Source organism: Plecotus auritus (assembly GCF_963455305.1).
Source record: "Plecotus auritus genome assembly, chromosome: 9".
Classification (NCBI taxonomy): Eukaryota; Metazoa; Chordata; class Mammalia; order Chiroptera; family Vespertilionidae; genus Plecotus; species Plecotus auritus.
The window spans coordinates 36405700-36421284 of NC_137783.1; the positions used below are offsets into that span (position 1 = coordinate 36405700).

A 15585-nucleotide genomic window follows, 5' to 3' on the forward strand; every position below is an offset into this window, starting at 1 on the left:
AATACAAAATAAAACCAAGGACAGAGGAGAGAAAGAAAGATAATATGTACATGAAAGGATTATCAGGACTGTGGTCGGTCAAATGGGTGTGCCCTCATTCCTTTTTTGACTTCATGTCCATGGTCCAGTGTCAGTACGCGGTGGAATATACCGAAGTCAAGTTCCTTGCACTCTTACTTATGCCCACTAACGTTCCTTTTTAGGCTGAATAGAGGAAACGATTCTTGGCCCAATATTTAGAAGTGTTTTTGTGTCCCAGGAGTTCTTTTGTTCTCTTGTTTATTTTTGCATATAATTTTTTTCTACTCTTTCCCCCCTTAAGCCCATCACCAAGGAATACTTTTGTTACTTTTCCAGGAGTTGAAAATTGCTTTCTCATCTAGATAGAGACTAGAATGATAAAGAAAGTTCCTTAAGGTAACTAAATCAAATTATATTGTCAGAATCTTTGCTTAGTTCCTCTGCTGTGAAATGCAGAAATCTCCCCAAGGTATAAATTTTGTAACATTATAAAGTTGAAATTAAGAGTATAAAACACCTTAAGTGATTAATATAAGACCCCTAAATTACATGAGATCTTTTAGAAGCTAGATTAGAAAAAAATAAAGAGGAACTCAACCTTTATACTCCAGTGATTTATTATGAGTTGGTTTCTTGCTAGAAATCAGCAAAGAGTCTTACAGATAAGCAGTTAATAATCAGAATTTAGAAGATTTAAATTTACTTGTTCTAAGAAAAGTGATAATTTTTTTTAAATCACCACATAGCAAAGAGAGGAAATAAAAACTATAGGGAAAAGAAATCCTTTAGCCATTTCTTAAGTACATTATAGAAGAGTAGAATGAGATCACATCATTAAAATCAACACTACTATTTATTGAGCATTTACTATGTTCTAGGCACTACTAGTTGGTGCTTTGTAAGTACTATTTCATATAATTCTCATAATGATATTATAAAATAGAATCGTTATCTCTATTTCAAGATAAAACCCTGTTCACACTAAGAGTAAGATTGCTGAGAATGTGGGGAAAATCAAATTCAAAATCAGCTGGTTTGACACAGAGCTCTACTTTTAACTACTGCGATATGCTATGCTAGTGGATAAATACTGTGAGAGATTGGTAGCCAAATGTAAGCTCCATGAGGACAGGGTTTTCTTTTTCTATATATTTCTGTATCCAGTGCCCAGAAGAGTGCCTGGCACATAGTACATGCTCAGTAAATGTGTGCAATGAAAGTTCAGTGATTGCATTTGGAGATGGCAACTACATTACTGAAGCAACGAGAAGACGGGAGACTTACTTTTCACCGACAACTCTTGTACCTTGGGAATTTTATACCATGTGCATCTACCACCTATTCAAAAAACGAATAAAATTAAAACAAAACACAACACAACACAGGGACGGCGGGCAAATCATTAGGCTGTGTGTTTCATTCATCTGAAAAGGTATTTTGACATGTAAAGATCTGCCAGGTAGGTACTAAGATGTGTATGTGTACCGGCAAATATTTGGCAAACATGGATAGGAAACAGTATTTTACGATATTTGACCTTATTTACATCTTTAAGAGATGGAACAGAAGAAATGAACTAAGGTAGAAAGAAGGAGATGCACAATATTCATGTACTTCTGGCAGTTTCCCAGTGTTCTAAAGCAGTGGTTCTCAACCTGTAGGGTGTGTTAGCATCACACGACCCCAAGCGAATCTGATGCTCCTGATCCAGGGACCACACTTTGATAAACACTGTCTAAAGGACCCTTACAAATGAATGACAGGTATCTAATGGCAGTATTGCTTCTACAGAATTAAATCTATTTTCCTGGTGGGAATTACTAGAAGAAGTAAGACATCAGCTTTAGCAACTGAATTCAATGAATCGAGTGGAGTGTCTCCAAATTTCAGTGCATATATTTATATCACCTGGAGACCTTGTTAAAATGCAGATGCTGATTCCGCAGGTCAAGGGAGACCCTGAGATCCTGCATTTATAACAAACTCCTGGGTGACCGTAACCACACTTTCAGTAGTAAGACAGTAGAGCACTGTACTGGGACCTATGTTATGAGTAAAGCCAACGATCGCCTTTGAAGCATTTAGTTTCTAGTAAAAATGTTAAGACTAGGGCACAAACAATAATACAAAACTGTACTACTACTGCTGGCTACAATTTTAGTGCTGTGTATATGCCAGACATTGTGCTAACTGAGCATTTTATATGCATGTCTCATATAACCCTCAACCCTGTGAAGCAGGTACTATTATTTCCCTCCTATTGGTGAAAAAACAGACTCATAAGGTGTTTGGTTATTTTTCAAAACTCACATGTCTAGTTGGTGGTGGAGTCTAGGTTAGAACCCATACTAATTGCAGAATCCATATAGTCTGCAGAACCCAAGCTCTTAACCACCACATCACAATGGCAGAGTGCAAGAGAAATGACACAGTAGTACAAGAGCTCAGGAGAAGAGGGCATCACATTTGATTGAGTAGATCAGGTAATGTTGACTGGGGATGTGTGTGAGTAAAGATAGGGAGAAAGGAGAAAAAATGGAAGTTGGCCATTCTGAGCCAGAGAACCATGCATGAGAGGGAAAGAATGAATGCTCCCAGGATGGCAAGCAGGCAGGTTTACTGCAGTGATAGGCAACTGAGTTGTAGGAAATGGGCTGAGTAGGCCATATTTTTAGAGCCCTTGAAATTGGATTACTATCCAAGTGATAAGCAACATATATATTCATTAGTTGTTAAAATTCAATTATTTGTTCCCCTATATATATTTTTTTACCCGAAGACCCAAAATCTCAAAGTTCTCCCTCTTCCTGTCCTGCTTTATTCCCTAATTCTACATTCTGCAGCAGGAAGCAGGATAAGTAGTTTTATGCATTTAACAAAAAAAGAGGGACTGCCATTTAATGAGCACCTACTATATGCTGGTCACTGTTCTAAATGTTTCATATATTTTATTTCTTTTCATCTTCACAGCAGCTCTGTGTGTTATTAATAACCTCATTAGAGATCAACCAAATAAGACCCAAAATATTTTATTTTTTGAAGGTTCAAATAAGAAACATAAAAATGCAAAAAAGCTTTGAAGAAAAATTATTTTCCATCAATTCAAAGCCTTAATGGAAAGATGTTTTTCTCCACTGACGTTTAGACAATAAATTTTCACCATGGAGAATCCAAATGACTATAATGACTATATTTGCTCCCATGTCTTTTTCTCTCAATCCCCTGATATTGGCATTCTCAGAAAAGCAAGGATATGGGAGTAGAAAAGAGGCGGAATACAATTAGTTTAGGACCCCGATCCACTCAAACTTTAGTCCTAAAAGTCTAATTCTTTCCTGGAGTCACACAATAGTTAATGGGAAAATTACTTAGATTCCAGATTGTACATATTTCACCTTGCAATTTGCACTCGAGATCAAGAGCTTGTATTAAGCAAGGCCTCCTGTGAATGTTCTGAGAGATGGATACCAGGAAGCTGGGGATGTGCAGATGACGGAATTGTGCCCTTTGCTTCAGAGGTTCCTGTGTGTAGCACAGGCACTTGTGTTTGGCTGGAGGCCCAGAAGGTGCTCATGACTCCAGTACCTTCTTGAGATGGTTGGAGACTCAGAGAGAGGCTGATGGCCCCAAGGTCAAGAATGGAGTGAACATTCTCTCCTGCCCCCTGCACTCTCCACCTGCACTCTGAGTCAGGAATGAGCAGATACTGGGGTCTCACTTTAACCATTTGTTTTCCAGCACCTCCTGGCCGTAGGGGTCGGGGGCGGGGGTAGGGTTCTTTCAACACATAAACTAAATGCTGGAATATAACCTTGTTTTCTCTCTCAAACATATGAGAACAATGGGGTAAGCCGAGAAAATGCTGAGATGAGCCATTAGTGGAACAGGTGGTCTTAAGAAGGCTGAAGACATGTGTGTCATTTTAGGGGATTCCTGTGCTGCTGTGGGAGGGCCAGCCTCCACGGTCTTTCCCTTCCCCTACGTGCTCAGAAGATCCTGGCTTCATAGGTGGCCAACCAGGAAGCAGGCTTGAATGGCAAAATTGGCACATCTCTTAGACAATAACAAGTTGCTGTTGTCCCACAGAACAAACGACTCTTGTTGCTCAGGCTGAGTTTTCTTTTTTAAAAGAGAATAAAAGTCAACTTGCTTCTTTACTCTTGAGCAGTGTGCTGTTCTTTGTGGCTAGATGTGCTTCTTTAAAAAGCTGTATAGCAGTTTACTGCTCCTTAATTCAGGCTAGATATAGTTTCTAAAGCAAGCAAGCATGACTCAGTGTTGGAACTTTTCCAGACGTGGCAATGAAAAATGTCCCCTGTGATCTCGGCTGGGTTAATAAACAAACTCATCCCAGAAGAGAAAAAGAATCTAGTGTCTTTCCTGTGAAGAGGTAGAAAAAGACAATGTTGTGATAGAAGCTACAATTTTTCATTTTCTTTTCAATATTCCTTAATCCTAATCCAGAAATTCTCCTCAGCCATCTAAATAAGAGTAGACAGTACATTTATTGACTTGGTCAAATAAACATCTAAGACGAACACCGGAATGCAGCTAGGAAGCGGGTGCAAGGTTACTCACACCCTTCTCATTATCTAAAATCTATGACACTTGTAAGAAGACTAGATGAATAAATTACTAGCCACAAACTAAACTGTTGGTTCTTACTTGCAGAGAAATTAGGTAGCTAAGTTCAAGGTGGCAGTGTCCTGCCAATTGGTTCTTTCTTCTGGTCATTCTGTCTTAGTGATTCATCCATCCTTGACTCCAAAGCCAGACCTCCTTAGTCTCAGCTCATTACTTAGGTGCATGAGGACCGTATTTGACAAACAGACCCATGAGCGCTGTCCCCAGGCACAAAGGAGTACCAGATCCTGTATTCTTTGTGGGCAAGAGTTTGGCCTCTTCCTGCTCATATATCCAAAGTGCCTTTCATTGTGCAGGGTAATAAACACCTGCTTTTTGGCTTATTTTATATTTCTGACCTAAAAGATGTGTATATACAAGGTAAAGATGCCAGGCTTGTTGTCAGTTCCCATCCTCACTGTGGTTCTGGCCCAGATGGTCAGACCACCCCTTCCCATTTCCCCCCAGGTTCTCTACCCGCTCCTGTTCCCAGCTCTCTGCCATTCATTCTCCATGCTGATGTTTCACTTTCTTCTCTGTAGTAAGGATGCCAGGAGGAGGGGAGGAGACTAAGGTGATCAGATTAGGACCCACTTCCATACGAAGCAGTTCAGACTCTCCACATAGATGGGCAGGGATTAAGATAATTTGGCAGGGGCCAGGGGGAGAAGCATGCTCAAAATTACAATGTGTTTTGGGCAAATGAAAAAACAGCCTATTGCCCTTAGCCAATAAGCATGCTTAATTCTGTGCCATCTCTTAAGACAACCCCTCTGCCACTCATTCCACAGGCTTTTTGGGGGAAAAATACACTGTCTGACCTTTCTTCCCTACATTAGAACTACTGCTGAGTCTACATTCACAATGTCATGGTCGCGTCAGATGCTGAGGTCACCAGGGAGTCGCATATTGCCTGTGCTCATCTGACTAGACCTTCCCAGGGGAGGTCCTCCCAGGGCTTCCACGAGAACCCACTCTCTGGTTTCCTCCCTCCTCTGTTCACCACTCCCTCCCCCATGTCCTTTAGCATTCCTCTTCCTCCCTCTCCTAAATGTCAATGCGCCCGGGGTTGGGTTTTCTAGAACCATTTCTCTTCCTCCCCATGCCCTGCCCTGGGGTCCGCATCGAGGCCAGTGTGTGCTGGGCTCTGCCGTGGAGGCCTCCACTTCTCTGTCTCTGACACTTCAACCAAAAAAGTTTTCTGAATCTGGAACAGGTCTTTCCAATCTCCACCCTCTACCCCCCAAAAGTTCTGTTTGTCCAAATTCTATCAATGCCTTAAAATGCTTCCTGCTTGAGGTCTTCAGTAATCTCCCCTTCTTTCAAAATTCCTTGTCACTTTATCTACTCTCCCCTTACAGCATCTCATTGAGTAGAAAGTCAAAGCAGAAAAACGAAAATCAAATTCCAAATTCCTTAGTATGTGGACCTGAACAAATATCTTAAACTCTTTGAGCCTCAGATTCCTTGATGAATTTAGGACTAATAACACTTTAAATTAGGATTGAGTGAAAATTAGGAGTAATAATGCTACAGGCAATGCCCTCAACCACTTTGACAAAATTAAGCTAGATAAGGTAATTGGTAACTAACATTTCTGAGGTCTCTGGGCTAACCCCTTTATATGTTCTCTCATTTAAAACGTACAGTAACCCCACAGTTGTGGGACTGTTCCCTAAACTATCAGGCACCCCTGAGGTGAGAGCAGAGGTTCAGGACAGGGATTTCAGTATAAGCCCTGCACTGACTATGATCTTAATCAAATGTCTTCCTTGATGGATGGAACTGACTTTCCACATCTAGAAAGTGGGAAAACCAATGGCTCTAACTTAGGGGATCAATGTGAGTGTTAAGAGACATCACGCATGAAATGTATGTAGTTTAAGGCCTCACCCATAGAAAGGGCTCCATAAACGGGTAAGTAGCTTGTTTATGATGTTGAGAGTGTTCATTGATTTGGAATCCTGTGGAGGGACAGAGATAGGAAATATGTGGAATAACACGCTCATCCATGAATGAGGGTCTCTATGACCAGTAACACACTCAGCCATGAATGAGGGCCTCTAGCACAGAGACAAAGACAGCTCTGCCCCCCTGGGGCTAACAGTCTCGTTTGGAAGAAAATAAACAACATTACTCACAAGTTGTAAAACTACAGTCCTGGGCCAATCCAGCCTGCCTCCTATTTCTGTAAATCAAGTTCTGCCACAGAGCCACACCCATTGCAGAGGTTTTGTCTTCTCAGCTTTTGTGCAACAAAGGCAAAGCTGAATAACTGGGAAAGAAACCATGTGGCCTGAAAATTCTAAAATATTTACCTTTGGCCCTTTACAGGAAAATGTTGCTGCCCCCTGAAATTTATGACTAAGACATTGAGATGAGCGTTAGGAAGAAATAAAAAAAAAAGTGTGACTGAGAGGAGAGCGGAGAAGAGGGAGCCAGGGGCCACATAGGACTTTACCTACCTCGGAAAGGGACTGAGTTTTTTCCTAAGTGCAATGTGAAGCCTCGAGAGATTTTTATTTTCGTGTGTATTTGTGCTATTTTGGGGTTTATCTGTATTATTTGTGGGGGAGGGTGACTACTTTTTTCATGAAATATAACAACTACACAGATAACTCTGTAACATGTAAATGTACATTTTAACAAACTGTTGTAAGATAAACACCATCCAGTTAAGAAATAGAACATCGGCACGTCAGAAGCCTCCCACATCCCCATCCAGTCCCAGCCTCCTCCCCATCATTAATCACTTTCTTTATGATATTCCTCTCCTTGTTTTTTAAAAAAACAAACCAAAAACACAAAACCTCACCATATACTTTTACACTCCTAGCTGACTTCGATGAATTTTGTCTTTGCGTTTTCCACAACCCAGCAACTACACTCCTAGGTTCATACTCTACAGAAAGGCACACATGTGTGTACCAGGAAACATATACCAGTATAAGAAGATTCGTGGAAGTTTTGTTTGCAAACGGGAAACATTTCCATTAATAGTAGAATGGATCACTTATTTATGGCACAGGCAGACAATGGAACATTACATAGAAATAAAAATAAAATACAGCTATAAGCAACAGCCCGGGATGAATCTCAAAAACATAACTATAACTCTATGCTCTGGAGGGTTTTGAGCTGGGGAATGGAATAGCATGGTACAACGTATACTTGTGAAAGATTGCCGAGGATGCTGTGCAGACAGCTCGGTCTGTGGGTGAGAGTGAAGTGGAGCCCTGGGAAGAGGCTCCTGCAATCAGGATTCTATGGGAGACCTGGTGGGGTGGGGAGGGAAGGGGGGACCTGGCAGTGGGGATGGGTGACAATGGGAGTGCAGAGGAGAGGGAACTCTATGTATTCTGGAGGTAGAACTGATAGGACTTGCTGATGGACTGGGTATGAGTGGTAAAAACAGAGAAATTACACCTAACCACAGGTTTTGACTTGGGTAATAGACCTATTTACTGAGATGGAAAGGGTAGGAAGACACACTGTCTTGGAGGGGTATGTTTAGGGCATGCTGAGGTAAGGCATCTGTGAGAATCTAATGGAAATGTCAAGTACACAGCTGGGAAAGTGGATAGTGAGGATGAAAGTCAGGAAACAATTCCAATTCCAAAGATGGGATGAACTCTGGTAGAAAACAAAGGCCTTGGTCCCACACCACAGATCTTTTTCTCCATCTGGAAATTCCTTTAATTCATTATTTTTTGAGATGCAAGTACACCTTGGGGGAAGTCATTATAAAGCTGTTTATCAACTCAATACATAGCCTAGGCCTGTCTCAGTGATCTGTAACACTAGCCTTCCCTTGAGTCTCCTTCTACTTTGATGCAACTCATCAACCATGTATTAAAGATCTGGTGTGTGCCAGACACTGTACTAGCTTCTGGGGCTACAACAGAGAATAAGATTTGGTCTCTGCTTCTGGTATTTCATTCTGACTTTATCGCTAAGAGTGGCATGCAATTATGTAATGTCTATCTGAAAGGTCAGTCATAAGCAGAGAAATATCAAGCAAAGGGCTAGATAATTTAAGAGGTATTTGTACAATGATAACATTTCAGGTGAAGAACAATTTCTGCATAACAAACACCACTCCCTTGAACCACCTGGGGCAAGCTAATCTCCAAGGCTTCTTTTCAGACCTATAAAACTAAAAACATAAGAGTCCCATTTAGCTATTGGGAGGTCAAGATTAGAGTAGCAGGTCAGTCCCAGGCAGGAGAGGTCCTGAAGGATATTTTCCTGGTGCCTTCTTGATATCCAGCTTCAATATTCCTCAAAGTAATTTCTCCTATTATTCTCCTCAAACAGAATACTTGGATATATTTACTAAAATGACTTGCTTTTGATTCTTAAAGTGTATTCTAAATCATGTTTAATTTCTTTTGCTTGACCTTGCATCTTGGTCAGCATGTTTCTTTGGCCAAGATGGCCAAACAAAGGTATAATATTTCTATTATAGTCTCATTAGGGCCTTTAAAAAATAATTATTACCTTGTGATAATTTTGAAGAGCATTATTTATTCCCTTTCTTATACACAATTTTTTTTTCTTAAGGAGTTTAAAAATAGCACTGGCCTGGTAGATCATTCAGCTAGAGCCGTGGTCGGCAAACTGCGACTTGCGAGCCACATGCGGCTCTTTAGCCCCTTGAGTGTGGCTCTTCCACAAAATACCATGGCCTGGGCGAGTCTATTTTGAAGAAGTGGCATTAGAAGAAGTTTAACTTTAAAAAATTTGGCTCTCAAAAGAAATTTCAATCATTGTACTGTTGATATTTGGCTCTGTTGACTAATGAGTTTGCCGACCACTGAGCTAGAGTATTGTCCCAATATGCCATGATTGTGACTTTAATACCTGGTCAGGGCACATACAAGAAAATAAGTGGGACACCAAATCATTGTTTTTTATTTTTTTTCTCTAAGTCAATAAATAAAAATTAAACAAAAAGAAGTTTAAAAATTCATTCTTGGGTCTTATAGACAAGAAAACAGATCATGTTAGAGTATCAGGGAAAGAGATCATCTAAAACCACAGACAGTCAGATCTGTCTCCTTGCCAGAAAAGGGTATCACCTAGTTGGACAAGCCACTCAACATGTATTTGGGCGTTGCTTCCTCATCAGCATAATGGAGAGGATGGGCTACATGATACTGACCCAGCCCTTTCAGTTCTTTGAAATCTGTGGATTTTAATTTGCTGTGGCTTCTACTGGGCACTGAACTTGGCACCAAGGTGAGCTGAGCATGACTCTACTCATCCCTCATGCCACTCTAATATAGGATGAAATTTTATTACTTTATCGTATCTCAAACCCATACCTCCTTGATAATTACTTCTACCACATGTGTATTTAGAGTCTTATTTTTTACTTTAATATTTAGTATCTGCACTTGTCCTGAAGAGGTTGTGCAGCTCTATCAAATTGGTAAGTACCTGAGAATTAAGTAATTCCTCCCAGCAAGAGTTTGCTCACCCAGTGGTCTCATAAATCTGTTCAGTAGAGTCACATTTCACAGAGCCGCCTCTTTGGGTTTTACTTTTCATGGCTTACTTCCATTTCTCTTATGTCCCCTCTATAGTTCTTTATATTTGCTACTCAATCCAGTAGAATTATGAAAACTGAAATAACATTTTATAGATTTTAAAAAGTTTTACAAAAACACATTTTATAGGAATCTATCATTTAAAAGCAGTGTTCAACTAAAGCTAACTGTGAAATCTCTTGGGAAGGGACCACGGCTAGAAGACAATGTAAACCTTAATTTCAATTTCCTTTCTCCCTCTCTTCCCTTTGTCTTTCTTTATTTTTCTCTCTTATTTTCCCCCTTCCTTCTGCCCACCCTCTTCTCTCTCTCTCTTCTTTCCTTTCTTTTGAATTGCAAACTGAATTGTAAAACATAAGAATCTAGCTGGCACTAGAATCAAGATATTAATGTTGTATGTATATTCATTTTAATGTATGTAACATATTTTCTGGGAAAGAAGACAGGAGGGCATTAAGATACTCGTGACCCAGTCTAGCCCTTGTAAACAGAGGAGCTCTGTTATCCCTACCTGTGTAATATTTGGGCTTAACAACCTGCCTTAGATAAGTTTGCTTTATAGCCTTTTCCTCCCGGCTCTGCTTCATCCTTTGTTCTACTCTGTAACTTGACTCCATTGTTCCTGGAGTCATTGACTGATAACATTGTCTAGACTTGTTTTCCTTTTTTTTTTTTTTTGAGAAAGCAATCCCAACATTCTTTCCCCTCTACTAATTTCTCAAAATGGACCTAAGAAAGAGGAGAAAGCAAGCAAGAAAGAAGAGAGACCACTCTTCTGTTAATATTTACTCAGTTTTTATAATTTAAAATGACAATTATATTTTCCCATATTACACATCCATTCATCTTTTCTTTCTTGAGAAAAACTGACAGCATATATTGCTATTATTTTTTTGGCTTTAAAAATCTGCTGACATCGTTGGCACACTGGGTTAACCAGTATAATGATCTCTTACTAGAGCTTGTAGAGAGACATTTTCACAACATGGTTTCGAGGAAATAAACATTTGCAACAGTTCCTCGAGTTTACTGAACATGCAGCCTCTAATCCAATGAAAGTGGTGAAGTTCTGGCCAAACTGTCAGGCAAGTGAGTCAGAAGTAAAAATTATCATTAAGATTGTAGGGGCCTTTCAGAATTAACATTTCTAAATGACTTGTTTTGGGATTTGGGATAATTATGGAAGTGCTAATTTCCACAGCAAAAAAATGATGTATTATATGATAGGGAAAATGTGGCTTACTGGAGCCCATATAAGCAAAATTTAGGGACTTTAGCTGACAGCAATATTCATATGACTCAAATTAAATGTACATTACAATCTCAAATGTATCTTCATCTTTAATAATAGATTTTTAATATCATCCAGGGACAAAGCAATAACTCTTCTACAGCCTGCTTGGATCACACCACATGTAGAATATTGTGTTTAGTTCAGGCCACCTCAATCAAGATGGATTTCCCTGAGGCACATTGAAATGTGCACAGGAGAATGAGTAAGATAGTGAGGGACAGTGGAAGGAAGTGGTGACAATATGCCTTGAGAAAAAAAGACTAAGAAGAAATATGAGAACTGTTTTTAAATATTGAAAGGATTGTCATAGAAGAGGCAGATTTTGTTCTAAATAGTGCCAGATATATCAAGAACCTGGATCAATGAGTAGAAGCTGCAGAATACTCAATAAAGAAGAATTTTTAAACCTGGAACAGGCAGTTTGGGAACCGGGGAATTCCTATCATTTGGGGTGTTAGGAAAAGAAACTCCTGAGCAGAGGGTTCTATGGAGGTAATTCCAGCACTACATGGTTGTTGTTCAGGTTGTGACCTTTAAGGAAAACCTTTTGACATTAAATTCTGCGACATTATGAAATCAAAAGCCATTTGACTCTCACAGCCCCCGCGGACTTACCCCAATGTGTTTAAGGAAAGACAGATAAAATGAGAATTAAAATTTTCTTATTTATTTCAAATTCCCAAACTGAGATACATCTAAAGGAAATGATTGTCATTTCTAGTTAGACAGCTAGATCAAGTATCTTCAAATGAAGAGATGCAAAATTTCTCCTTTTTTGAAATTATTTGGTTAGTTATCCACATGGATAGGCAATTATATAGTCCATTCAAACGTGGCTTCTCATCAGTGAGGCTATTTGGGGATAGTATGTTAAAAACTAGCAAATTTTTAGGTTTGTGATTATCATTTATATTTCATAATAATTTCATTAGAAAAACTTACTTTTGATATCATGGGCTGCCTGTGTACAGATCTATGTAAGAATATCATTTTTCTTGTATCTCCTGCCTGTCAGAAATTACTCTGAAAATGTGGCATTAGAAGGCATTGAAATATAATATGATAGGAAAGCATATTACTAAAGATGATACAAATATTATCTATTTGGGGACATAAACATATAGCGGATGTTTTAGAGGAAAAGAAAGAAAAATGAATAAACCCTTTAACATTTATCCAAACAACATTTACAAACAATGAGACAGGTCTTTCCAAGTCCTTAATGACCACAAGAATTAGTTCTCCGGGTGTGCAGTCCCCGCCACAGACTAACTCTGGGCAGTCATTGTACACCAAACAGTTCAAGTGACTTTGGATTAGGTAGACTTTTCCACTATTTACATTTCCACTTAAATTTGTACAAATCAAAGGAGGAACAATAATTAAAATGGGGAAGTTACCTAAAGGCAGAGAAAGACTAGCAACAACAAGACTGATTCAAGAGAAAAATACTACATGCAAGATGGCAAACGGAGGGAGCAGTAAAGAGAATGTAGTTTTGGAAAGTCAAATGGTGCAAGAAAGAAACATAAACATAACATACATTATATAAGTAAATGTTTAATTATTACAGCAAAACTCCATGACTTGCCATCTTTATAATATTCATGGTAAAAATGCTAGTTTCCCCGAGCCTTTTAAAGATGTCATTAAGTAATATAATCTATACATTATGGCCTGGTCAAATGTATTGATTTTTAAATAAGACAGAAGACAAATCGTTTCTTTTAAGCACATTAAGTATAACTACAATCATTTATATTTTTATTTCTTTCATGAAATCAATATTGAAAATTTATATTTTGAAAGTAATTTTGTTCAGGTTGAGTTTTCATTATTAGTCCAAGATCAAAAGGTGCTTTTGCTAAAAAGCTTAGGGAAAATCTTAGAATGGGAAACTGATTCCTTACCCTATAAGGAGACTTTCTCTTGCTATTTAAAAAATATTTTAGCTTTAAGGATGAATCAGTTTTCCCTTTTGAGATTTTCAGATGTAAGCAATAAAAACATCAATTTCCTGCTTAATAGAAACAAATAGAAAGAAACTAATTCAGATAATTAGTGAGACTTGTATTTTTAAGCTGGAAAACGGGTTCAAGAACTGATTCAGAGAGACTAAAAGAAGACAATCAGTAACACCAAATATATGCTGTTTAAATGACACAGCGTATATTAATTTTAATCATCTCAAGATAAAATGAAAAGTTAGTAACTCAAGGAAGTGTTATATTTCAAAGATAAGAAATGGAAGATAAAGATGGTAGTTAAGTGTCATCACAATAAAAAATTGCAAATACCTTCTTCAACATCTGAGATATATTCGCCATCACTGAGCATTTCAGGGGCGCTGGCTTTACGAACTGCATGATTAAGTGAACAGTATAAGTGGGTGGAAAACGTAACTTGTTGATACTACAACAACATATTCTAATGTTTCTGAAAACATTTTTGCAATGAACTTTCTTCAGGAAACAAATACACAGTCACTTAATTACTATGAACTCAGAGGAGGTTTTCATACCTTCGTCATCAGACATATCCAGAACTTCATTCATTGTTTCTGGAACATTCATTTTGTGCTTCTCTGTGACAGTCTGGTAACAACAACAAAAAGAAGCAGTGACTTTAGAGTGAGGAGAGTGCATGTTTTAAGGAGACTATTTCTTTCTTTCTAAATTAGCTGGCTTATTATTAGTTGGCTTATATGTTGCTTATCCTAAAGCCCCCACGTATAAAACGACATTGCAATGTCCTTCAGTAACTCTAAGGTCCTCACCATATACACAGCTGAGAACACACACAAGGTGAGACAATTTTAGGGACAAAGCACACCAGCTTAAAAGGTTGAAATCTCTACTAAGGCTTTTCACAGGAAGAGAGAAGAGAGAGATCGCCGATACTTTTTCCTGGTCTGATGAATCTGCCACCTCATCCTACTAAATGTCTTGACTGAAGATAAGCCAAATGAATGGCAAGAAATATGTGTCTTCACTACTTATCAAGCCAGCCATTTATTTTGTCTCCCCTGCCTATGATGTCATCTTAATTTCTAGAATAACTCAATATTAGGATTGCATAAATTACATAATTTAATGATCATATATATATATATGTATATATATATACTAGTACAGTGGTCGGCAAACTCATTAGTCAACAGAGCCAAATATCAACAGTACAACGATTGAAATTTCTTTTGAGAGCCAAATTTTTTAAACTTAAACTTCTTCTAACGCCACTTCTTCAAAATAGACTCGCCCAGGCCGTGGTATTTTGTGGAAGAGCCACACTCAAGGGGCCAAAGAGCCTCATGTGGCTTGCGAGCTGCAGTTTGTTGACCACTGTAGTAGCATATGAAAAAATATTTTAGAGGTAATGCATGTGCAAGATCATTTTATTTTTTATTATTTTTAAAAAATATATTTTTATTTATTTCAGAGAGGAAGGGAGAGGGAGAGAGAGATATAGAAACATCAATGATGAGAGAGAATCACCGACTGGCTGCCTCCCGCACGCCCCCCACTGGGGACGGAGCCCACAACCTAGGCATGTGCCCCTGACCGGAATCGAACCCAGAACCCCTCAGTCCGCAGGCCGACACTCTATCCACTGAGCCAAACCAGCCAGGGCTGCAAGATCATTTTAACCTCTACAAAAATATTAGAGAACGGTATAGTGCAAGCAAAGGCCCTGCTGAATCTCTTACTTGCTCTGAAAACTTTTGACCTATAGAGACTGTATCCATCCAAATACACTGACAGCATTATTTGTGAGAAAATCTCAATGACTTCATGTTTTAGTTTCAAAGAATCCTCTTTTAACTCTGAGCACATGAAAGACCATGGAACAAAGGAAGATACACATTTAAGTAAGGCAACTGAAAAAAAAAGCTACACCGTTGGAACCCAGAAAGGGTAAAATCCCCAGCTTCTTATCGTAGTTCTTACCAATTCTTGGTGAATGCGACTGCACACCCTGTCCTCAGTTATCATGTTGAAACGCTGCACTATCTGATGCCTCTTCCAGCATGTCACACTGAACTTGAACATTTTTATAAATAAGGTTTTATTCTGAAATAATTTTAGATTTACAGAA

At 38.7% G+C, this 15585-nt stretch overlaps 1 protein-coding gene across 16 annotated transcripts in view; it reads right to left on the reverse strand.

Moving 5' to 3' along the window:
• ANK3 (ankyrin 3) overlaps nt 1-15585 on the reverse strand; it is a 488871-nt gene that overhangs the window by 98269 nt on the left and 375017 nt on the right. For 9 of the 16 annotated variants that reach the window (XM_080640924.1, XM_080640923.1, XM_080640932.1 and 6 more), the window contains 2 exons: nt 14012-14084; nt 13788-13850 (listed from right to left, as the gene is read on the reverse strand). In XM_080640924.1, coding sequence (XP_080497050.1) covers nt 13788-13850; nt 14012-14084 — 136 coding nt within the window. The remainder of the gene's footprint in view (nt 1-13787; nt 13851-14011; nt 14085-15585) is intronic. The other 7 variants (XM_080640919.1, XM_080640916.1, XM_080640929.1 and 4 more) reach the window with 1 other exon arrangement.